The following is a 25620-nucleotide window of genomic DNA, read 5'->3' as shown; positions in this document are numbered from 1 at the left end:
ACTCACCTTAACTACAACTGGTGTTTGCGTCTGTGTCTGCTCTGGGATCCAGAAACAAATTTTATTCCAAACATAACACATCCAGTGTAGATGCAATGGGATGTGCTGCCCCTGATCAAACTGATACTACATATAATTCTTAATCTTTCAGGCTCTTACAATGTGGCTTTTTTCTGATACCATATCCCATTGAGTTCAGCACTATTTATTTTTTGGCCCCATCTTTCAGTGGGGATCTATATTAAAACAGAGTTTTAAGATTGTAGTTGTTGTAGTTAATATTGTGCTCCCGTTCTGCATGTTACTAAATAAAGTTGCGTTCAATTAGATTGTCTCAAACTAATTGTTGTACAGTTTGTGACCATAGCCCTGATGGACACAAGTCCAAATTTCCACAGTGGAACCCACTAAACACTTGTTTGGCTGGCCACCAACCAGACTTTGATATTTACTGATTCATCTGTGTTGTCTGTAAACTGTATCTCCCTTTACAATGGCCAAAGTGTTGTTTCTAAGCCCTTTCTACACTGTCAGGTGTTGGCAGTAATGCTGCTGGAATACCTTAAAGAGAAGTTCCTTATTCTTTTCATCGTAAAAAAGTTACAAGTTTCACTGTGATTAAATCAAAGCAGCTATCTCAGTTTCCAGTGTCCTGAGTTGCTGAGTGAACCACTGCACAGTTCTATCACCAAGTTCGTCTTGTTCTGCTGAAGTTAAAAAAATACTTCATGATTACCTGAGGTTGGATGATTCATTAATATGAATTAGACCAACATGGTTTTAGAATTAGGTGAAACCAAGAGAGAGGTACAGTGATACTGGTTGACTTGTCATCCACTCAGCAGCAAAATTACTGATCTAACCTCAGAACTCAGAGGGCCAGTGTCTGTGCTATCTGCACCACCTCACTTGTCAGAGTGCATAATTAAGTGTAAGTCTAATGATAACAATGTGATACTTCACTGAGGCACTCTGTCTTCTTCTCCCTCCATCCTGATCTGGTTCTTCATTGGCAGAGCTCTGGCAGCAGATGGCAGTGTATTCCAATCTATAACAAAGCTGAGGCAAACTCTAAATGTATGTCTTTTTCAATTTTGTTCGTTGTTGATGTTGTTGTTTTGTTTTACGTTAACAAAAGCTTATTTTCCAGTCAGTTAAAACGTGTGATGAAAAAGGCTGGGCTTCCAGCACAGTACAATTATTTTGTCAGGTCAGCATGACTGAATTTCTTTCGTTTCTTTTCATGTCTATGTGAAGCACTTTGGTCAACGTGTTGCTTTTAATAAATGTCATTAACGTGTACTCATGAAATGTTCAGGTCTTCGTTTGAAGTGAAGGTTTCGTCAGGAAGTGGGTCTAAACCTCTGCTGGCGTGCTCTTCTTTCAGTTAGCTTAGTAAAGGAGACTTGTGGTCGCTTCATGGAAGTACAAACACGGAAACGTGTTTCAAACGATGCATTGTTTAGAGGAAGCGCTGGTGTGCGACACGTTTTTAAGTCGCTGTGACACAAGTCGCGCCAATGTATAGGAATGGACAGAGAAGCGGGCAGAGGAGACAAGGTGGTCTACAGCAGAACAGAACCAGGAGAAGCCCAGGAGGCTCTGCATCAGTGTCAGCTCATCCAGAAGCTGGTGGACATCTCCATCTCCAGCCTGCAGGCTCTGAGGACCAAATGCGCCGCAACCAACGACCTCACCCAGCAGGAGATCCGCACTTTAGAGGTACAGAGGTGATCCGCTATTCGTGCTCCCAGTCCCAGAGAATCTCTCTCTAAATGATTTGAGGCCAGTGCTACGTTGTGTTGTGTTACCCTTCACGTCTAGGAACGTTCATTGTGTTGCCACTAAAAGTGTTTTTCAAACGTCACATTTCAATCGTTTTTTGATGTTTTGACTGCTGTTAACAGAAATGACGAAGCTAGCAGTGACAACTTACTTTCACTGATACATGTGGTGGTAACCATACAATCTTTAACTCTGAATGAGGCTAAGTTTTTAAATGAGTTCTGTTTAGTTGATAAATAGAGTTATATTGTAGGGGTATAGTTTGAGATGCCTTCTTTTAATATCAGCAAATCAGTGAATGTGTACAAATGTATAGGGCGTTTTTTACAGTGGACATCTTGACACATCACAGCAGGAAAAGCAGATACAAATAATACATTAATGATGATGGCTTGCAACACAGTGGTACAGTGGTTAGCACTGACACCTCACAGCAAGAAGGTTCAAGCCTGGGGCTTCTCTGTGTGGAGTTTGCATGTTCTCCCTGTGTCTGTGTGGGTTCTCTCTGGGTTCTCCAGCTTCCTCCCACTGTCCAAACACATGCAGGTTAACTGGTGACTCTAAATTGCCCATAGGTGTGAATGTGAGTGTGAATGGGTCAATGGTTGTTTGTCTGTATGTGTTGGACTGGTGATCTGTACAGGGTGTACCCCGCTTCTTGCCCAATTTCAGCTGGGATTGGCTCCACACCCGTTTTAGATAAGTGGTATAGATGAATAATGATGGCTGACTGACTGCTTGTTGAGACACTTGAATAGAACTGAGCCAATTGTTTTAAGTTGTAATTGACATATGTGCGTTTGTCTAACATATGTGGGCACACAAATCATCTAAAATAGTGGCGGCTACAATGATAGCTTATGAATGAAGTCCAAAATGTATACATACTGAATTTACAGTACAACCTCAAACTACAAACAAGGACTCTGTATTATGAACTTTTTCCATTTAGTCCCTACGGTGCTTTCAGAAAGTATTCAAACCCCAAACACTTTTGTACATTTTGTTATGTTGCAGCATTAGGCTAAAATCATTTAAATAATTTTTTTCCTATAATAAACTTACACTCAAAAAACTTCCTGCAGAGCTCAGAGATAAGGTTGTGTTGAGGTCCAGATGTGGGGTAGGCTACAAAAGAGTGGCATTCCATAATTCTTAAATGGTACAAGTTTGAAACAACCAGAACTCTGCCTAGAGCTGGCCACCTGGCCAAAGGTTAGAAGGGCCTTGGTAAGAGAGGTGTCCAAGAATCTGCTGATCAGTCTAATGGAGATGGGAGACACTTCCAGAAGCACAACCATCTCTGCAACACTCCACTGCAGAAAAGCACCAGAAGGACTCAATTCTAAATGTCATGTGGAGATAACTAAGCAGCATCATGCTGTGGGGGTGTTTTTCAGTGGCAGGGACAGGGAGAGTGGATTGTGGGAAAGCTGAATGGATTGAAGTACAGAGTTATCCGTAAGGAAAACCTGGTCCAGAGACCTCAGGACCTCAGACTGGGCTCAAGGTTCACCTTCCAACGGAACAGTGACCCTAAGTACACAGCTAAGACAACACAGACGTGGGTGTGCAAACTTGTCGTGTCATACCCAAGCTGTAATCACTGTCATGATGCCTCAACTAAGAGTTGGAATACTTATATCAATGTGATATTTGAGTTCTACCTTTTTAGTAACTTTGTAAAAACATCTGAAACTCTATTTTCACTTTGTCATTATGGATTATTGAGTCTAGATTGAAGAATTGTTTTTTTATCAATTAAAAAAAAATTAAAACAACTTAAGCATGAGGCTACAACATAAGAAAAAGTGAAAGAAGTGAAGAGTACTTTCTGGATGCACTGTAGAGTGCTATGAAGACACAGATGGAGCTCCTGCTGCTCTGCTAATGTGCTGCTTTAGCTCTGCCTTCTATATAGACATGGTGTGACTGAGTTATCCTTGTTTAAAGTTTCTGAAAAGTATCTGAAAATGTATATTTTACATGAGTTAGTTGCAAAAATACTGATACTGAATGTACTAGACAAATGTTAACAGTCTAAATTTGTTTTTCACCAAAATGTCCAATCTCCCGATATGATGTCGGGAGATAATGAGTACAGCATTATTTAACATTTCATGATTATGGTTTAATACAAAAAACCTCTGTAATGACTTGAAACATGATGTGTTAACTAATGATTAACTGAGAACACACTCTTTCCCTAAGCTTAACCCAAGTGCTTGTGCTGCCAAAACTTAACCTCAGATATGACTCTGGATGCAAACCCTGGACCCTGGAGTCACAGCGCTGTATTGTGTATACCCACAATCCACCTTAAACAACTCTCTGCAGTGTTTGTGCAGTAGATAATTTACGAATTCCTTTCACTCAAAAAGATGTTGCTTCTGATCATAACATCACCACAACATTACTGAGGAAGTGATTTAGCACATTAAGACCCACCCTTTTGAATATGACAGCCAATCAAAAATAACTGACAACCTGTGAATGTGACACTCACTGTGTAAAGACAGTGACCAGATACACTTGTCATATATTATTATATTTATCATTGGTAAGTTGCAAAGCAGTAAGCTGGATCTATCTGCTCTTTTCTGAGGTTCAGTTATAAGTCTTTCCTACAATCAGTGCAAGAGTAGTGAATTTGTTAAAATGTCAGTTTTTCATGATATCTAGAGGGTCTCTTAGCAGTGCTTTCATTGACGTCACAGATCTGTCAAATGGGCAGTGTGTGGTGAAGTGGAGGAGTGGCTGTTGCTGCTGGGAAAAGCATACAGCTGTATATGTCTGTGGCAAAAGTCTAATTTGTCTGTGGTTCCTTCCCACGCATTCTGAGCATGTCTTGTTTGACAAGATCATCAAATGGCTTGAAAGACAGTGGGAGGGAAAAACAACAATGTTGGTGTGTGGGGCAAATGTATAGATGGAAGAGTGAGGGAGGTTTGTGCAATCTATGAACTTTGGTTCGGAGCTTTGACAGTAACTCTTTTTACTTTTCCTGTCCTTTTATTGACCTGAAACAGTCTGACCTACAGACAGATCTTTCCAATGACAACATGAATATTATCATTGTTTGTTTTGGACAAAATGTAGCTAATGCTGCACAACACATTTTAGTAAAGTCTAGTCTAAGTCTATTTTGGCCACTTGTGGTCAAGTTAAAAACACCCGACATACCATATCGCCATATAGAGCTGATATGGGTTTCCTTTGCTTTCCAAAACAATCTCATCACAGCTAAAGCCACTCTTTCCATTCCCTTGGTTGAAACAGCTCTATTCTGTTCACTTAATGTTAGCTCTCCCATAAGTCTTTTATCTAAAATTTTATTATGACCAACAACAATGATTTCTTTATCATCATGGTCTTGGGTTAATGTCCTAATCACTGCCAGAGTTCTTATTCTTCAGTCAGCTCATTTAACAGGTCAGGGGCTTTGCACACATAGAAAGTTTTTGTTGTTCTCCAGTCTCACTCAGTTTTTCCATTTTTGAGAGTCTTAGTTTTATTTTAAAAACACTTTACTAATTTTATAGGTTTGATCTACAGACCTCCTAAATTTAGCTCTGGTTTTTGTTGTTCATTATGTTCCAGCATGACAGACTTATTATTGTTGGTGATTTTCATACATACATTTGTTTCCACTCTTCCTCCTCTTTTACTTCTGATTATTTAGACTCCTTTAACCTAACACAGTATGGCACGCATCACAGCCATTACAAAGGGCCTTGTGCTCTTATGCTTCTTTGCTTGCTGGCTTCATAGCTTTGTGTGCTGAAACTGCTTCTGTACACTCATTTACTGTAAGATTTAACTGTTTGTTTCTATGCCTAAATTAATCCAAAACATTGTTTTACTGGTGGTTCAGTCACACTGTCTGTGTGGTGAAGGTGTAGAGGAATTGTGAGACTAAGCAATGTTTGAAAAGTTTCAAATTCTGCAAGGATTTGCTGAACTGTTTAAATGGAACTTTGAACATACAGTTGATATCAGCATTAAGGTGAAGTGTTGTGAGCCTTTCTAGCCCAGTGATATAAAGCTGAGGGAGGCAGTCTATGCAAAGTGTTCATGATAGTCAGGAAAGCCCCATGTGGTTTCCCAACTGCCTGCTCTTGTTTTCTCTCATTTTTCTCCTCTCTCTCCTGTCTCATTCTTTCTGACCTTTTTGTGTGTCCTTTCTTTTTACTTGTCTGCACAAATTATTGTGCACATCCCTCCTTTTCTGTGTTATTTTCACTGTCACAGTGCACAGACGCAGCACCACCAGCAGGTCAAAGTTTTCACTTATCTAATGAAATATGCTGACATCTATTACATTCAAAATTAGAACTTTGAAATTTTGATCTGATGATGGGGCTAAATAAAAAGTCAAGAAATTGCAAAAATTCTGAAAAGATGATATTTATTTGCTGACCATGTCAGTGTATTATAATCACTTTTATGATCCCTTGGCATTATCTTTAGTGTCAAGTCAAGGTCAAAATTTCAATCTGGGCAATATTTCTTTTCATGACTAGATACCTGCAAAACTAATGACATTCCTATGACTCAGCTGTAGGGTGAACATAATAAACATTACTTGCTAAACATCAGCTTGCTGTTGTCCCTATAATCAGCTTGCTGTTGTCGCTATAAGAATGCTAGTATGCTAAAGTTGGGATTTAGCTGACTGTGCCAAAGTACTGCATCACAGGCTGTAAACACCCATGGTGTTGTCTGATACAAGTCAAAATACCAATATCAACTGATTTGAGTGGAAGCATTTATACTGATGGCATCATGATGAGTTTAGGTGTGTCAACCTCTAAAAACTGTCTACTGTAATGGTTCAACTCAGCAATTGTATCATTCTCTCCCTGGACACCCTGGCTACGTGCATACTTAAATACTGTGCTGCTTGTGTGTGTGATGCATTCAATGCATGCTGCGCATTACATGACATGGCGCTCCACAATGCAGCTAGCAATACAAATGCAAATAAATGCAATAGTAACCCTCAAGTCAAAAAGTTTTTAAGTTAATTTAATTTGTACCGGACTATCAATTTTCCAAATAAACCTGTTACATTTACTTAATTTTTTAGCTGTTTTTAAACTGTACATATACATATCCAGCTTAACTCTCAACCAAATTTATAATTGCCTGTAAGCATGTGAAAATTTTCCTGCTTTGAGAACAATGGGCTGAGCTGAACTTTGCATATAGATGAAATGCACCAAGAACAATGACACTTCATAAAAATACAGATCAAACAATATCTGTCTAAAATCCAAGATCTAAGACAATGTAGCTAGCTCATAGCTCAACTTTCAGACAGGTATACCCTGCCAAAGAACAGTTCCCATATGATGAGAACATTTTGCTGAACTAAGTACAGAGGTAATTTTTCAGTCTCTGAACCCTGGTTGAAAGGTTTTCCAGGATCCAATTCCAGCAGGACTTTTTGAAATACCCCAAAACTCGCATAGGCCCTATCCATATCAGTCAAACGTGGCATGCCGATTCTTGGAGCAGACACCTACTGTAGGGCCCATGCTCACAGGTGCTGCATTCAGGTGCCAATCAGATGCCTGATTGGCAGCACCTGGGGGTACCAGAAGCTCAAAACAAAGTCAATAGCAGCAGCAATATTTGTGGGATGAGCAGCAGAGCTGAGTATGTGGGTTGCGCTCATGAAAAATTTGCCAAATCTTTTCTGCCAATGCCAAAGAGCTTATTCTGCCATTGACTCTTGTTTGGTGTTTGGTGGATTGGATGATTGAAGTTTGAAGAAACAAGAGATATTGACAATTTAACAATTTATTCATTTAACAAACGGGAGCCTCAGTAGCTTGTGGAAGAAGCATACACAGCCACAACAGCCTGGCACCTCCTCCTCATGCTGGTCACCAGCCTGGTCACACACTGCTGTGGGATGGCATCCCATTCTTCAACCAGCATTTGTCGCAAGTCAGCCAACGTGGTTGTGTTGGTCACTCTGGCATGAACAGCACGCCTAAGCTGATCCCACACATGTTCAGTGGGGTTGAGGTCAGGACTTCTGGCAGGCCATTCCATCCTCTCCACTCCTAAACTCTGGAGGTAGTCTCTGATAAACCCCACTCTGTGGGGGCGAGTGTTGTCATCTTGGAGGATAGAGTTTGGTCCCAGACTGTGGAGATATGGGATTGCCACTGGTTGCAGAATCTCATCTTGATATCTCTCTGCATTGAGATTGCCTTCAATGATGAGCCCCGTTTTTCCAGTAAGGGAGATGCCGCCCCACACCATCACACTGCCTCCTCCACCGTTCTCCTTGTCTTCTCCACACTTCAACCCTATGATCCCACTGCTGTAGGCAGAATCTGGACTCATTGCTGAACATAACGTTCCTCCACATGTTCAGGTTCCCGTGCACATGTGTACAAACGGGCCTGATGGTAAAGGGCAGTCATGGCAGGCCTCCTGGCAGCCCTATGAGACTGGAGATTGGCTGCATGCAGTCTGTTCTGGATCGCCTGGGTAGAGAGCCGTTGGCCATATCGTCCTGCAAACCTTGACTGCAAATATGTAGAGGACAACCTATGGTACCTAAGTGCTGACAGGGTGAGGAAACGGTCTTCTTGGGGTGTTGTCTTCTTGGGACACCCACTTCGCGGCCTGTCTCTGACATCCCCCGTTATATGGAACTTGGCCTTCAGTTTGGAGATGGTACTAAGGCTCACTCCAAACAATGCTGCAACTTGGTTTTTCAGAACACCAGCTTGAAGTTGCCCTATCACACGGGCCCTATCCACATCAGTCAAACGTGGCATGCCGATTCTTGGAGCAGACACCTACTGACCACTGTAGGGCCCATGCTCACAGGTGCTGCCATTCAGGTGCCAATCAGGTGCCTGATTGACAGCACCTGGGGGTACCAGAAGCTCAAAACAAGAGTCAATAGCAGCAGCAATATAAGCTGTTTTGCATTGGCAGAGAAGATTTGGCAAATTTTTCATGGGCGCAACCCACTCAGCTCTGCTGCTCATCCCACAAATGCATGTTCCTAACAACTGTGGCACCATTTAAAAGGGTAATAAACAGGCTTTCCAACGGTATAAGATTTATTGCCAAGAAGCATTGCTACAACAAAGAAATGATCTACAAAACACAAATTTCCTTACTTTTTGTGCTAAGTTTATATTGTTTTGTGTCTGTGTTTGTGTCTCTATTAAGATAGAGCCTAGACACTGAAATTGTAGTGAGAGGATTTATGTCATGTTGGTGATATGTCAATATCACTATCAACAGATCTTTTCTCTGTCTATTTTGGCTAGGAACAGCATGTCATACATGAAAAATAAGTGCGACACTGAAAGTCCAGATGAAGCTTAGCAGCCACAAGGCGTACAGCGCCAAAATGAAAACTACAACTGCGATGGGACATTACACACATCCTGTGTGAACGAGGCCTTAAAGGTATTAACTGGAAGTGATAGGATAAAATTTTAATACCTCAAGCAGTAAACTCATTTGATGTCGCTCTCCTGCAGCACTCTTCTTCCCTTGAAACAGGGACAGCAGTGTGGGGTAATAGAAGTCCAACATTCAAGATTCAGTGTGGTGATCCTCTGATACTCTGTGCTGACCTGTAAGAGAGAAAGATGCAAAAAAAAAAAAACAACCCAAAAAATATCTGGTGACTCAATCTATTGTAGTCTATCATTTAAATCAAACAAAAACTTAAGTCCAAATAGAAATGTATAGAATATTACGACTATTATATACAGCTAAAATAGATATTTGAATATAACTTTGGTTGTCCCCTTGTGTTTAATCTGGTTGGTAGAATGGAGTGTGAAATAATCCCCAAAGTCCTCATCAAAGAAATGCATGGTAAAATCCTCAAGAAGTCCAAATGTCTCTTTCACAGTCTCATGTAACTCCTCCGCAGTGCTGGGTATTCCTGGATAATATAAGCTTCTCACTCGGATGTCCTATAATAAATTTCAAGGCAACGGAATCCATCTGGACAAAAAAAAATATGTATCACCAAGATCACTATGCTGTACGAGGGTCATTTTCCCAGAGGGGTCCAACATAAATGCCCTAAAATCATACCAGCTGTTAAGCAGCTTCACAGTGAAACTAAGACTGCTGTCTACAATAACAATCTGTGAAATCTCAACAAAATCAGGTAGACCACAAGTTGACCCATAAGGCAAAACTATTCCAGCAGCATATTTAGTTTTGTGGTGTATCACAACATTCGTCAACTTCACAGAGGTTGGTGCTGAATAAACGTCCTTGAAAGACTTTCATATCTAGTAGTTCTAATGGAAGAAAAGATATCTTAGACACACAAGTTGCAGGTTTTAAGGCATTTGCTTGTGAATGGTACACTGTCTCATTTGGTGCTTTGAGGCAAGTGACATTAATACATTTCTGAAACTGCTTGTGTGTTTAACAACTCGCTTGAAGAAACTGTGTCTTTCCTCAAAGCACATAGTCTAGAGGCTAACCAAAGGACCAGACCCTCTTATCAGATCAGGATAATGCTCCAACAAAAGATGCTTTGGAGTTAATTTTTGTTCTCAGAAAACTTCCAATAGCCTGTGATGATGTCCTGATACCAGTGCGTCTAATTAGCAGATACTTTCCTCTGTATGAATAGGGGATACTATAAGCTCAGTAATATCTTTTATAATCATGAGAACTTGCCATGCTTGATCATTCAGCGGTATCTTCACACCAATAATGAATGGCAACAAGCTTAATAATGTCCAGATTTCATTTCGGTGTTCCCCCCGATACTTTTGCGAGAGACAAAATTTGTTTTAATAGGTTGGGGTTGATCAGTTTTTTCAGTCCACTTGTATGGAAATTGAGTTATGGACTTGTTAAGGTCAGTTAAGGTGAAATACTGCTTGTGGATGAACACATTAAGTCCAATGGTATTATGCCTTTAAGTAGATTGTATAACATCTGGTGGGTACACTGTTACAAAATGGAAATAACTTAATTTCCCAGTAATAGGATAATAATCCTTTACAGACTGAACATGTAAATTATGATTCTCTTTTGTTCTTGGTGGAAAAGTTTTTTTTCTTGATAGTCAGAAATAATTTAAGTTGGTTATTTATTAGAGATTAGGCATGGGAATTTAGAAATAGGCCTGTAATTGTTAAGCATAATAGTCTCGTTGCCTTTTTGCAGTGGAGTCACATGAGCAGTCTTCCAAACTGTGGGAACTATACCAGATAAAACTGAAAGATTAAAAATACATAAAGTTACGTAGCTTGCTACAATTGGGGTGGCAAGTTTTAAAAAATACAGAGTTGAGTTTATCCTTGCCGACTGAGCATTTCAAGTCTAATGCTAGAAGGGCATTGGCAGCATCACCAGAGGGGTCTTGAACATGATCGTGGCAAAATAGCTCGGTAGTGCCACCTTCAGACCAGCCCCTGAAGCCTGTTGTGCCTAAAAATTTGAAAATTGAACAAACATCCCAAGACGCACAAAAAAGTCTCCTGGAGCCATACCCTAAACCCAACAGGAAGTCTGTTATTTTGACCGGAAGATGAAAAATTGGCCATTTCCAGGGGTCAGGAATGATTACAAGGTTCCTAGACATAGATGAAGTTAAATTGCAGAGCTTTTGACTTTCGGTGTGCCTATTCTGGCCCCTCAAAGTTTGATGACTTGCCATGAAACAGGAAGTTGCATTAAACTTGCTGTTATTCACCCATACTTTGTCCAAACTACATCAAACTTTACAGTATTGTTAATGGTCCCTAACTGCACACATCCAATATTAATATATAAATATTATATATCAATATATAATATATAATATTGATATATAATATATATCAATATTCATGAAATTGTTGTAGTGCCACCTACTGAGAACAGGAAATCACATATTTTATAGTATGATGTGCTGTTACTAGCAGGGTGATCGGATTCACTTCAAATGTTGTCAGGACAGCCTTAAGGCCTTCATGATAACTGAATCTTAAAACTCTGAGTTTTCGTTGAAGTGTGTGCCTGTCCTGGCCGGTCAAAGTTCGATGACTGGCAGTCTTATGAATTGCATCACCATTGGAAGTAGTGTGCTGTTTGATCCAGCAGATGGAGCTGTTGCAGGTCCCATCTGTGGCTCCCTCTTATGGTGTGTGTGTGAAATTGAACAGTTTATTCTCTCCACCTTTCTATCACAGATTGTGCCCTTCTGTAATACTTCTAATGTATTGAAAAAACAATAATAGTGATTTTGGGAAAATATTGAACAATTTCATCATCTGGCCATTTTAAGCAGTGTTTTTGTGATGGAACAGAGGGGTCTGTGTCAGCTTTTCATATAAGTTGCTCTGATGATGTAATGCAAATAGGGAAACATCTTAGGATGTATATACAGTTAAGGACAAAATTATTAGCCTTCCTATGAAATTTAAACTTTTTTAAAAAATTTTCCCAACTGCTTTTTTAACAGAGCAAGGAATTTTCAACATTGCATTTCTAAACATACTAGTTGACTTTAGAAAGAAGAAGTTATTTATATTTGCACGCAATAACAGATCTATTAAAAAAATAAAATAAAATTGCCAGGGTCAATATTATTAACCCTCTTCAGAACTAACCTTTTTATTGAGCCATAGCACAAACCACTGTTGTGCAATGACGTTCTTTAACTTTATAATGCTCAAAGCTTGTAAAATCAAGTTAAAACCAAGGGTTGTCTCCCAATTTACACATGGTATAAAAAGTTCAGTAAGGATTTGAGCTGTCACTTGAGAAAGCATCACATTCGTAGAAAGCAGGTAGTGTTTTGTCCAAGGTCATATGATTGAAGTCCCCAGAGATCAGGTCCTGCGTTTGTAATCTAGCAACAGCGGAGTGAATGACATTGCCCAATACCTCCGCATCGGCACATGGAGGAACGTAAACAATGACAACAATGGCATGTCCAAACTCTCTCCTCTAGTAAGAGGTGTAGATAGTCTCAGTTACTGGTCAGCAGAAATCAGATGTTGAGAATTGAGATGTCTTGTCCTGTCATATTCAGAACAGTGGGCAGTAACTGCTCTTCCTCTGTTACTCCATCACCCTTTCCATTTCTTTCCCTCTCACTCTCCTTGTCTTCTCCTGTATGTCTTCCCTTGACCAAAGATGAGCATGGATTGATGCAGTCTTCACTGTTGTTGCCTGGATCAGTTAAGAAATTGCACATGTGGTCGGTTGATATTTAGGTGTTACATAGTGGCCGGTGACAGCTTAAGTGCACCCTTGCCAACCGGCGTTCCGCAATGGGTGTGGGTTGCGAGGGACCGTTCAACGCTGGTCACAGCTTTAATTAACTGAGAGATTAAAATTTCCACAGATTTTTTTGAAATAATCAGAGGCAAAACTCAGCCAGTTCAGATTACAATCACCTATATAAATTAAACTAATCTTAAAATGAAATTGAACTTACTTAAAATGTTGAAAGTTTCCTTAGATTTTTTGTTTTTCAGGTTTTCTATAAAGATGATAAAACTACAGAAAACTGCAGCAATGTGGCTAGAAGAAAAGCTGAATATTATCAAGAACAGAGTAGTTGCATGTGATATTTACATACTTTTAGAAAATCTTTGAAAACCATTAAAAGTGATAGAGTTACTTAGTTTCTTTGATCACACTAATGTTTAGTTTATATGAGATGTCTGGTTAATCATTTCAGCATCATGTGAGAGGATTTTACTAAATCTGAAACCTGCTAAAAAGCTTCCTCACTGTGCATTAAAGAGTTATGGCAGTCTAAATGTTGTTTACAATGACAGTTTTAAAATTAAGCTTATGTCCATCAGCATTCAGAATCTTACAAGCAGGTTGGGTTTATGATGTTTAAAAGAAGCTCAAGTTGCTTCACACATATTTTGACACTTTGCTAAGTGGTTTAACAGCAGACAAACATTTGATATGGACCATCAGTCAGGGGATTTCCTCAAACTGAATGAAGTCTCATTTCTCACTACTGCTTTACATACATATACCCTTTAGGTTGATATAACAAGAAAGGTCAGTATTTGTTGTAAAATAAACCCTTAATTTCTGTCTCAGACTGATATTTAAATTAAGACCCAAGCAATTACGACTACTTACAGGGGCAAAGAAAAATTTCTGAAAGATATGTGCTACATTAAACAACATTAATTTCTGAAAAACACTGAAATGTGTGCAATATAAATAGTTAGAGGATATATTAAATATGTAAAAACACACAAACAAAAATAAGTCTGTCTGCTGGTTGGTGAAATTTCATTACACCTTACTAAGAGAGAGTGAAGCAGTCTGTGGTGTGTCCCCTACAGGTGAAGCTGACCAAGTACATATGGAGACAGCTGCAGTGGAAGCAGAGGATACCAGAGAGGGAGAGACCTGAATCTCTGGCTGGATACCCAAGACTGGAGAACTGGCTCCTAACAGCTGACCTCACACCACAGTTCATACAGGTAATGTGTGTATTGTGATTGTGATTGATTTTTGGGTCAGGTTAGAGTTAGGGTAAGCCCAAGTGAGAGTGATCAACATGTGTATGTGTGTGTGTGTGTGTGTGTGTGTATGCACTTTATCTGTCTGTATTTTTAGTTTGTCTTCTATAAAGAAAACATATAACATATAGTTATTACTCACCTCCACTTGCTGACATATTGCTGGACACATATTGAATGAAATAATTTAGAATATGAGTCTAATGAATCAATTTTGTTAAATAGCACATAGGTTGCTTATCAATCACTGGAATAATGAGATTACTTCCTTGGAAGTTACAGGTTGTAGTTTTTGTTGAATTTGAATAATTGTGTATAATTGTGTGTATATATATTTCATTTATTTAGGCCCATTACTCTCAGTTCATAGAGGAAAGGCAGCAGTCCTAAGACAGTGCTTTGGGGTCTGAGGTGAGCAGCAGGTATTTTACAACATTAGTGACAGCAGTTTCAGCAGAAACCAGACTGAAGAGGCTCTAAAAAACAATAAAAACTAAGGTATTTAGTGAGTTGGGTTGAAACTGTGTTTTTGAGATAAAAGAGACTTTGGAGGATTTTTCTGTGGGAAGATGTAGGAATGCAAAAGATCAACTGTTTATCAAATCTGAATCCAGTATCAGATCCACTTTGCAAATCCGAAACCTTTTGAATCCCTTATCGATTCTCATTAAGTTACGCTTTCATCACTTTAAAGTAACTAAAAGTTTAACTACGTTTATACCTGCTTTTTCACAAACCACTTGAGCTAAATAATGGAGATCATGATCCAGAATTATGAGTTTCATTAGCTCAAACATTGATTTGCTATGCATATAAGTTTAAATGGGACTCTCCCGTATTTAACATGCCACAATGAGCTAAACAATTTCACCAGATAAGAATTACTACTCTGATGAACTACAAAAACACATTTCACTCTTTTCACTCACAAACTCTCTTTGGCACCATCAGCAACTTGGAGAGACCACATCAACCGACAATTTAATATCTAAAGCTGATATACAGTGATCTACTGCTGATGATGTCTGTCACCAGTGACAGCAATGGTCAGTGGTGGATATAAATGAGATGCCTTTTAATGTTACCTGCATATTTTCAACATTGAACTTTTTTTTAAATTTATAAAATCATCGACCTTTCCTGTCTCCCTCTCGTTGCCAGCATACCTTTAATCTCTGCTTTGCGATGCCCTTAGTGTCTTTGTTGCTGAAACTTATCGCTACTTCTATATTATTTTTTGTAGCCTCCTTTGTGATTTTATCTGCTAACTAATTTCCCTGTTCTCCAATATGAGCGGGTACCCATAAAAAATATTACTGTTATTCCCATCATTTGAATTCTATGTAACGTTTGCTGTATCTCTATTAAGATATCTGGCCTGCTGTCTGAGTGATTGTGCTGTAAATTAGTGCTGAAGCTAAATCTGAACAGATTTTTGCTTTTTGTGGTCTAACTTCTATCCATTATGCTGGTAAAAATATCACTATAATTTCACCTGTGTATACTGATAACCCATTGCTGATCATTTTCCCTATTTTGATTTGGAATTCTGGAACATATAAATCTACTCCGACTTTATCTGTTAAACTCTTTGATGCGTCTGTAAATATCTGGATGTAACTGTTGTGACTGTGTATGTGAATTAAAGACAGATCTACTGTAGCATCAGGAAGTACCCACAGTGGTATTGCTGGTAATGGTACTGTGGGGCTGTAGTGCAGTTGTCCTATTTTAAATGTTTCTGCGTTCTGTGTCACTGTCCTTCCAAAGCTTCTTGTTTCCCTTCTCTCCTTCTCCCAACAAGGTTTTAAAATGTTTTGAGTTGGATGATCCTGACTATGACCTTGTAAATGTAACCAGTAATGTAATGATAGCTGCGTCCTTCTCATGTCCAAAGGCATTTCCCCCATTTCCACCTGTAGTGTTGCTGTTGGGGTTGTTTTAACTGGGCCTGTACACAATCTCAAAATTGAATATTGTCCAGTCTTTTTAGGGATGTGTTTGCTGCTGATCCATACACCACACAACCAACCAATGCTATATGGCCTTGAAAGCCTTCCTGTCTGCTCCCCAATCACTACCAACCGGACACCTCATTACATTTAATACTTTCTTACATTTATCCATTACTTTCTGAATATATACTGCCCATGTAATTCACCAAACCATATTCCTAAAAACTTAAAATATTTAACCCTTTCCAAATCTTGATTATATAATTTTAATTTTATTTCACTACCAATTCTTTTCTTCATAAAGAGCATTGTTTTATCCACTGAGAATCTAAAACCCCATTTAAATGCCCACTCTTCCACTTTCATAATAGCCTCCTCCTATCAAAAAATACTACACTTTGCTACACTTTCTCTGTTTATTTGTGCCTTTCTATTCTTGTGCTCCAGACATAGAGCTGGATCTATTCTCGTCCCATCCTAAAACCACTTTGGTATCTAGATATATATCCTTTATTTTCTACATAATATGTTCTCTCCATTATCTTGCATACATTAGATGTTAGTGAGATTGGTCTGTACCTGGGTCTGTACCATCTTTCCCTTGCTTGTATATCTGCACCACCACAGCTTCCTTCCAGCTTTCTGGCAATTTCCCACCCTCCCAAACTTTGTTATATAGTTATAGTAAAATGTCCTTGGATGACTCACTGAGATGGTTCACCATTATATAATAAGTCGGATCCTTGCCTGGTGCTGATATCTTGGTCTTCTTGAGAGAACGATTTAGTTCTGTTCTTGTAAATGGTTTGTTTACTAGATCACTGGTGTCTTCCTCATTCTGTAATAAGTTTTAATTTTCTACTATCGTAGCTTCTCTCCCGCGTTTCCCTTCTTCACTAATATTGTTTGCACTATAGACTTTAGCAAAAAGTTTTGCCAACAATTCTACTTTCTCTTCTTTCGTTGTTTCACCATCAGATAGAACTGGACCTTTGCCTGTAACCTTTTATATTCAATGAGATTTTGAGAGCTGTGATTTCTTTTTATCATTTTAAATGCTTTATTTTGAGTCTTAATTGCTCGGTCCACCATGGAACAATCTTCTTTTTACACTTACATCCCTTCTTCTGAATGGACTTCTTTCCGGCCTCTAGAATAGAATAGAATATTTAAATTTAAATTCATCATCATCTTCATTCGTACCAATTTTTCCCATTTCTTGGTCACTAATATATTTAAATGTTTACCAGTCAGCATTATCAAAAGACCTTTTCTGAACCCCTCCTGTATCATTCTCCTCTAACCTCAAACCTACTTCAATTACTATAGGATAATGGTCACTTCCTGCAGTTGTTCCTCTAACCACATCCCATGTGCAAACACCTGCCAATACGTCTGACACTAGTGTAAGATCTATAGCTGATTCTGTACCCATTCTAACATCAATTTGTGTACAAATGTTATACACCCCCCTCCACTGCCCTCCCCTCTAGCTCTACGGATACTATCATAGCCTTTAATTAGCTCCCTTCACAATTATTTTCATTTTCTCTGTCTTTTATTTAATTTGGTCAGTACACTTTATCATGTATGTAATGAACAGAAGTAACTTGTCTATTGTCAGTGCTCCCTCTGTTCGCCCTGGCCCTGCTCTTGTTGATTGGTTAACTCTGTGGCTTTCTTCCCTTTCCCTCTGTCCTTGCACCTTCTTAACTGCCTCTGCTTTCACTTTTTCATTTTCCACTGCGCTCTTTCTAGCTTCACAACTACCATATGTCACCCTGTGCTGGCCACCACAATTACAACATTTATCCTTCACCTTGTCTCTACAGTCTTCCTCCACTCTATGATCACTTCCACACTTGGGACATCTCTGCTTCCCTTCCCAACCACAGCTATATGTCCATACTATACCATATATGTATTTGTACAATAGAAGTGGAGGAGGGATATATGACCTCACTGGGAATCTCATGCATCCAGTCCTCACTCTTTCAGGAAGTACTGATCCCTGGAACTCCAACCAAACAGAGAAGCTGTCGACCCTTTCTCCATTAATTGTTTTTTTCAGTCTCTTTATCCTACTCACCTCTCCTCACATAGATACTCCGTTTGACTCTCTCCAGATCTTCATCAGCAGGTATTCCTGTTATTACTCCCTGTGTCACTTGATTCTCACCCAGAATCCCCTTCTTTCACTCACCATTTTTTTGCATACACTTTCAGTGTGCAAGACTTTATTTTTTTGTTCTTCCGTTTTTGCTAATATCAACAAGCTTCCATCCCTCAAAATCTTTGCCACCTCTTCTTCACCCTCTTTTTTTAAAACTCCCTGGACACTGCTAACGGACTCAGATGAACCTGCTCGTCTTCCTTTCTAAACCTAAGGATTATTTTAAAATCCTCCCTCACCATCCTTTTGTGAATCAATCTATTTCTTTCATCTGAACTACTCTCTCCCACATCCTCTCCCACTAGCCACTGGGGTCCAATCCTCAAAATCCATGTCATCCTCTTCATCTACTGCCTGACTCACCATTCTGATCCAGTCACAAACCAGTTTATGGCAACCACCAAATCCAGTGATTCAGTCTCTGTCTCTGTCCGGAGCTCCGGTCACAGTATTAAGGCTCTTTCTGAAGGGCTTTTCCTTCACTCTTTACATTCATGTCTATCCAGACTCATATACAGTGGTAAAAAAAAAGTATGTGAACCAAGAGGAATGGCCTGGTTTTACAATGTTCTTAAGGTAATAATACACAGACAATTCAATTTTTTTGTGTCTTTACTGAACACACACATTAAACATTCACAGTCCTGGCAGGAAAAAAATTACGTCCTTCAGCAACTGTAACCTCAAACCAACTCCTCCAGTAGCTGTGAATCAGACTTGCACAACATTCAGGAGGAATTCTGGACAATTCTTCTTACAGAACTGCTTCAGCTCTGCCATATTCTTAGGATGTCTGGTGTGCATGATTCTCATGAGCTCATTCCACAGCACCTCTGTTGGGTTAAAGTCTGGGCTTTGGAGGTGGATTTTCTTCATCTGAAGTCATTCTGCAGTTTTACTTTGATGTTTAGAGTCATTGTCCTGCTGCATCACCCAACTTCTAACTTCAGCTGGTGGACAGCCACGCTGTAAGATATAGTGATAAACTTTGGAATTCATTTTGCCTTTGATGTCCAGAGGCAAGTCTCCAAATCACGATGCTCCCTCCACCATATTTCACCATGGTGATGATGTTTGCATGTTGGTATGCAGAGCGCTTTTTATACCATGTGTAGTGTAGTGTGTTCTCCCCAAACAATTCAACCTTAGTTTCATCAGTCCACAGAGGAATTCCCAGGAGAGTTGTTGAGTGTCAAGGTGTTTTTTTGGCAAACCTCAGTTCTAATGTTTAATTTGGATGAAAGCAACTCCCTCTGTGGCGTGTTGCCATGGACACCATGCTCCATGCAGCCATGCTCCGTGATTTGTGTATGGTAGACTCATGAGATGTTAACCAGCTCCAGTGATTGTTACTCTGAGCTTATTTTGACTTTGATAGTATATATACTTTATATGTGTGTGTGTGTGTGTGTATATATATATATATATATATATATATATATATATATATATATGTGTGTGTGTGTGTGTGTGTGTGTGTCAGGTCTGTGGGTTATTTAGCTCGTAGTGGTATTTTGCCCACAAGTGGCCAAAATTAATTGGTGAGTTGATTAATATGTTTCCAGTTGTACTGCAGTTCATGTTCAAAACTAGGACAGATTACAGTATATGATACATGAACATAGCAGCTGAATCTGACCAAAATCAATGTCAGTTAACTTACTAAGTACTAAGTACTAAGTGCACAGTTGACCAGTAGTATTGACAGTACTAAGAAGGTCTGGTGTGCACAGCAGTGTGTTGGTTGGCCAGAGTCCTGCAATGTTTTGAATAGGACCAGCCTTACTGCTCTGCGTGATGAGCAGTCACCCAAACTAGAATGTGTTGAGTCAGCTGCGCTGCAAGCCTCTGTCCCTCCCCAGTGTGCTATTTATGCACACCCAAACCAGCCTCTGCACATACCAACATGCACACACATGCGCACACACACACACACACTTGCATGCAGAGCTCGGCTGACTTGAAAAAGCTCCTTGTAAACAATAGTGCACACAAACACTGGAGGCAGGATCAGAGCTGTGCCTCAGGGTGACTCAGTTTTTTACTGACACTGGGTTGAGTAGGAAGCAACAGGTGGGTCCAGAGAAACAGAGCAACAGAGAGCAGGAGATATTCAGACTCTCTGTCAGCCCACATGGGAGCAGCTGGACTTTTACCAAACCTCAAAGATCTCATGTAGGACACTGAGGTAGGACAGTAAGTCAACATTAAATTCAACTTTAGGAGGCTTCATGCATATTGTTTTAGTGCTGCTGCATGTGGAAAATCTGGCTTGGGACAACAGATGGAAACATATATAACAGTGTGTCCTCATATGCACTGTCCAAAATGATTCAATGAATGTCTATGTACAAAGGCATTTGCTATATGAATGTGCCATATACATTTAAAAATGTTCCAATCTTTTACTTCTGAGGAGGGGTACCACAATTTTACAATGTGTTATAACAAGAAACGGAAATGGTCTTGCAGTCATATACAAACCAATCCTCTTTGATTCTACATTGGAATTTGCAAGTTAACTTTGAGTCGAATTTATCTCGAGATATTGGTTGAAACCGGTAAAAAAAAAAAAAATGTGTGTGTTGGGCTCTGAATTCTGCCAAACACAGATGATCATCTATATTAATTGTTTGAAGGCATTCTAAGTAGACATAGACAGCACTAAAGCAGTTGCTGCTGCTCTGCCAACATTTTCTCACACTACGACTTCTGTATAGACACAGTTACTTTGCACTACTGAACTCAACAGAATGCAGTCCCCCCTTTCTAGTAGAGCTGGTTTATCATAGCCAAGTAGTTAATGTGTTACTGTTGTTAGTTTCCCTGGTTCAGGTTGGAGCCAGTAGTGTCCTGACCGGTAAGAGTGATAATTCTGTGAACTGTGCTTCACACTGAGTCACGTAGCAGGGATGTTTGGTCACTGAGCAGAATAAGATTAAAATAGGTGACATGGGTTGCTGTCAGTTTCTGTTCACCACATCTGTGCCGACTGTATTTGCTAGTAGCTATACAGAGATAATTTCTAATGATTGTTTTGACCCCACAACCTTTCCTCTATCACCACTATCAGGCCAAAGGGGTTTTCTGAAACTATTCAACCATCTGGCAAGCAGTAAGTAAGTTGTTAGTTACAGCCCTAAACGTTATGATAATACAGAGAATCAGTGTCAAATCTGTGATTGATGCTTCTTGGATGGAACTTGGATCCACAAGTTTGCCTATGTCTCAACAACTTATATCTGTACCTGTGAGGTGCCTGTACTGATTCAGCACCTTGTCTCATAAGTTAATGGACAATCTAATTTGTCTTGTTTCTTGGTCTTACTGCTTTGAGATACAGGTTTCCTTTTGGCTTTTTTATCTTATCAAAACAATGAAATCACCAAACAATGAAACAACCAAGGATACTATCTAATAGATTCAGGATATAACAAATTGATTTAATTCATTTTGTTGGCATCCTCAACTTGGCTCAACTTATTTTTTTGTGTTAGTTAGTGTATATTGTTGAGTTTTCCCACTTGTCCTAAGTAATTATTGTGAGTATCATCAACTTCCTGTAGTGCAGAGAAATAAATTTACACATGGTTCAAACTTAAACTGAGACTGAGAAGAAAAAGACCTGAGGGTCTGCCCACCTACCCCCACCCCAGACGTTACAATGTGTCCTTGTAATGCTAAGATCAGTCTCCAGAATACATTTGCCATACTCTGCCATTTAGATACAGCTTGCGTAAAAGTCTTTGCAACAGGGCGCCCCCATAGCCAAATGGTCAGGGTGCATACCGCATTGGCCTTAGTGCCCTGAGCAGCTAGTCCCTGGTTCGACTTCCAATCTGGCAGGACCTTTACTGCATGTCACTCCCCTACTCTCTTTCACTGTCAATAAAGGCAACCCCCCCCCAAAAAAAAAAAGTATAAAAAACAAACCTTCACAGCACAGACACCACACAGCACTAAAAAAATGGTGAATGTGGAAAATAAATTGCAATGCAGTTGTAACCAGTTTCCAAAATAACATACTTAATTAAACTATGATCCTCATAAAGAATTCTTCATACAATTATAATAACAGTATGAACTCATAATGTGTACAGGAGTACACAAGAGAGTTGCACAAGTTGTGTCAGGCCAGCAGCCATGTTTGATTATCTAAGCCAGGTTTATGTACCTTGTGGATTAGTTTTAACCTAAACATTTTATGTCTCGAGTTTGAAATATTTGGAGGTATACTTCAAACTGAGGGACTGTCAAGCTGAGGAGAGGCTGATGAGAATGCAGCATGCACATGCCACATTATCAAGACTATTCAGCGCTTAAGTTCCCTCAATGATACTGCTCATGCAGCTTTTTAAAGCAATGCATGTTATTTCCTGACAGCTATCGCCTTTTGCCACAACACCTCCATTTTGGAAAATTATCTCTTATGAACTAACTATAATGAAATGAACTGTATGGTTTGGATATCAAGTCTCTCTGTAGAGGGTCTCAGTCTAGAAATTCCTTTATGTACCCTGTATTGGTGGAGATGGGAAGGCCTTTTTAACAAAATTATGCACCTGGAGATGAATGTAGAAATAAGAGTTTGGCATGTCATACTCTTCTGTAATTTTTTCAAGATCTCTTCCTGCTGTTTCAAATGGAAGCCAGTCATGGTCCATGCAGTGTGCCTGAGCATTAACTAGAAATACTGTGCTCTTTGACAGATTGATGTTATAACTTGATATTTTTCCAAAACTGGTGGCTATATCTATGGCTTTAGAAATGTCAGCTTGGGAAAATATCTAGAATCAGATCATAAGCCTAAAAAGAATAACTTATGGGCCTCTTCTTTTCAAGTTTGTTTTATTCCTCATCGCTACAGCCAGAGGCTCAAAGGCTATGGAGGGCAAAATACTAGAGACAAATTTATTTTGTTATAATAAAAGCCTTCGGGCAACCCTTCACGGATAAGTGGTATAGATAATGAATGAATTAATAACAAAAGCCTTTGGTGAGCCATACAGAATCTCAATCCAAAGCCAAATTTATTCAAAGATGTGAAGATGTAATCTATTTGGTCAAGCACTTTCTGTGCATCCATAGAAATAATCGCCTCACACACATACAGAATGTTAAATAATATGAAATAATATTTTGTTCTGCTTCAATGACTCAGACCCCGACAATTCCAGTTCATAATCACAATAACTGAAACATTTATGAAGAAAAGAAGAGAGAGCTTGCTTGCTAAAATGCTTAACTTCACTCTCGATTTTCTTTGAAACCTGTTGTTAGCTATCTGTCTGTGCATAAAAAGAAACCTCACAATGGGCATTACAGTTCAAGGTGAACAAGCTTCATCTCAAGCATTCCTCACTCATCACTTCGCTTCATATGCCTTGACAGCATCAGCAATACATGATGGCAGCTTGAAATTTTAGACGCAACAGAGAAAAGCCAAGCACCGGAAACAAGATCGATAGCCTTCATGGACAGTAGCTGTTGGGCTTTTCCATTTGGCCATTGCTCTGTTAAAATGATTTCGTACAAGCATTTTTAATTTCGTTATGCTGAGTTCTGCCTGTCTTTCTCGAGAATTGCATGCGTGTTGTGTGAACACGCACAGCTTAAGTGGAAACTACTGGTGTTAGGTGGCTTAAAAGCAGCTGACAAAGCTGCTGGCAGCCCTGTAGGAGAGACACTCCGTCTCACAATAGAATTTCACAATTTCACACACCCTGTCTGGCTAGTTTTCTCCTAGCCTTTCCCTTAAAATACTGGATGCCCGGTCTGATACTGGTGCTGTCTCCAGTCTCAGGGACTCTTCAAGTAACTGCACCATATATCATCCTCTCATCTCTCCTTCACAGTGATCATGCGCATATAACATCATCGAGACCTCTTTTCCAAATCCACATTGTTCTGTTTCAAATTGGCAGCATTCCGTTTCAACTGAGTTAATTGTTGTTGCAAGGTGATAATGTTATCTGCGTGACCATTTGTCTGCCTCCCCTATGACCCTCACGCCACACGACCCTCCTGAGCCTTGGTGCCGTCTTGCTCCATTGCTTATTCTCCATGCCTTCTGACCTCACTGTCCTGGGTTTCTACTTCTTGTTGATTTTCATAGGAGGATCAATTTTTTTAATCTAGTGGAGAATAACTCCTTTGCCAGTTTTTGCGAGCTTGTGTGCCATAGCATCCATGCTACATGTTATTGTGCTAGCATCCTGTGTTTTGCTACATGTATCTGGTATATGGGGATTACTGTGTTGCAGTCTTATTCCCCAAATTATCCCTACTCAAACAGAAATGTATAACTGAGGAGAGGCTAAATTTAAAGGAATTGCTCTGGTGAAGTGCCTGGCCTTCCACATGTCTACACATGGCGCCACCTCAACCGGAAGTCCATAATAAGATAATTACAATTTAGAAAAACTCAAAGGAAGAAGCACTTACTATCAGTTACTACAATTATTTAGAGGCCAGCTCATTAAACAAACTTCTCACCCAGCTGTTAGACTGAAAAAGTAACCTTGAAGTAAATAATCTCATTTTTCTCAAAGGGAGTCAGGCGTCCCACAGTCTCTTACCACCACTTGCTGAATCACAGCATGTCAGGAAGACAGACTGGCTAACTATCGGAAAAACCCTGCTGAGTGAGAGAGAGAGAGAGAGAGAGAGAGAGAGGAGAGAGGAGGGGCAGGAAAAGTAAGAAGGAGGGAGAAAAAAACTGGAAGATTTGTTGGCTCTCTGTCAGTGTGTTTCCCCGTAGCCTGCCGTGCTCATGGATTATTCTGTACCAGTGCCTGAATTATGAGAGGGGGGGGCTCCAGTGTTCAGTAGATACTGTCAACCACATGGTAATGTACAATACCAGATCTCATCTATATCTTTATGACAGCTTTTAGAATATGTAACTTGTGATAGGACTGTTAGGAAAGGTATTTCCTTCACTTCCTCATTGCTGCAGTTTCAGGCAGTGTCAGTATATGTTGTCAGATTTGGTATGCGTGTGGGAGTGTGTGTGTGTGTGTGTGTGTGTGTGTGTGTGTGTGTGTGTGTGTGTGTGTCTGTGTGTGTGTGTGTGTGTGTGTACGTGTTATTTGCTCAGCTGTTTGTGCCTCATGTATCAGTGTTGCCAATGTTGAGCTTCAGGACGTTAGATTTATATTTGCACATTAGGTGGAGACATATCCAAAACCATATGCCTGTTAATGTC

At 39.6% G+C, this 25620-nt stretch overlaps 1 protein-coding gene across 4 annotated transcripts in view; it reads left to right on the top strand.

The window, feature by feature from the left end:
• Positions 1-1390: 1390 nt before the first annotated feature.
• Positions 1391-25620, top strand: part of LOC108899869 (kinase suppressor of Ras 1) — a 57294-nt gene continuing 33064 nt past the window's right edge. Inside the window, exons 1-2 of one of the 4 annotated variants that reach the window (XM_018700573.2) lie at positions 1391-1722; positions 14106-14246. In XM_018700573.2, the coding sequence (XP_018556089.1) occupies positions 1531-1722; positions 14106-14246 (333 nt within the window). In that variant the 5' untranslated portion in view covers positions 1391-1530. Of the gene's footprint in view, positions 1723-14105; positions 14247-25074; positions 25262-25620 lie in introns of those variants that run through there. The other 3 variants (XM_018700565.2, XM_018700581.2, XM_051065731.1) reach the window with 3 other exon arrangements.

This window comes from Lates calcarifer, linkage group LG21 (assembly GCF_001640805.2).
Source record: "Lates calcarifer isolate ASB-BC8 linkage group LG21, TLL_Latcal_v3, whole genome shotgun sequence".
Taxonomy (NCBI): Eukaryota; Metazoa; Chordata; class Actinopteri; family Centropomidae; genus Lates; species Lates calcarifer.
Note: the sequence above shows the minus strand (reverse complement) of the source record. Positions and strands in the feature narration are given on the sequence as shown.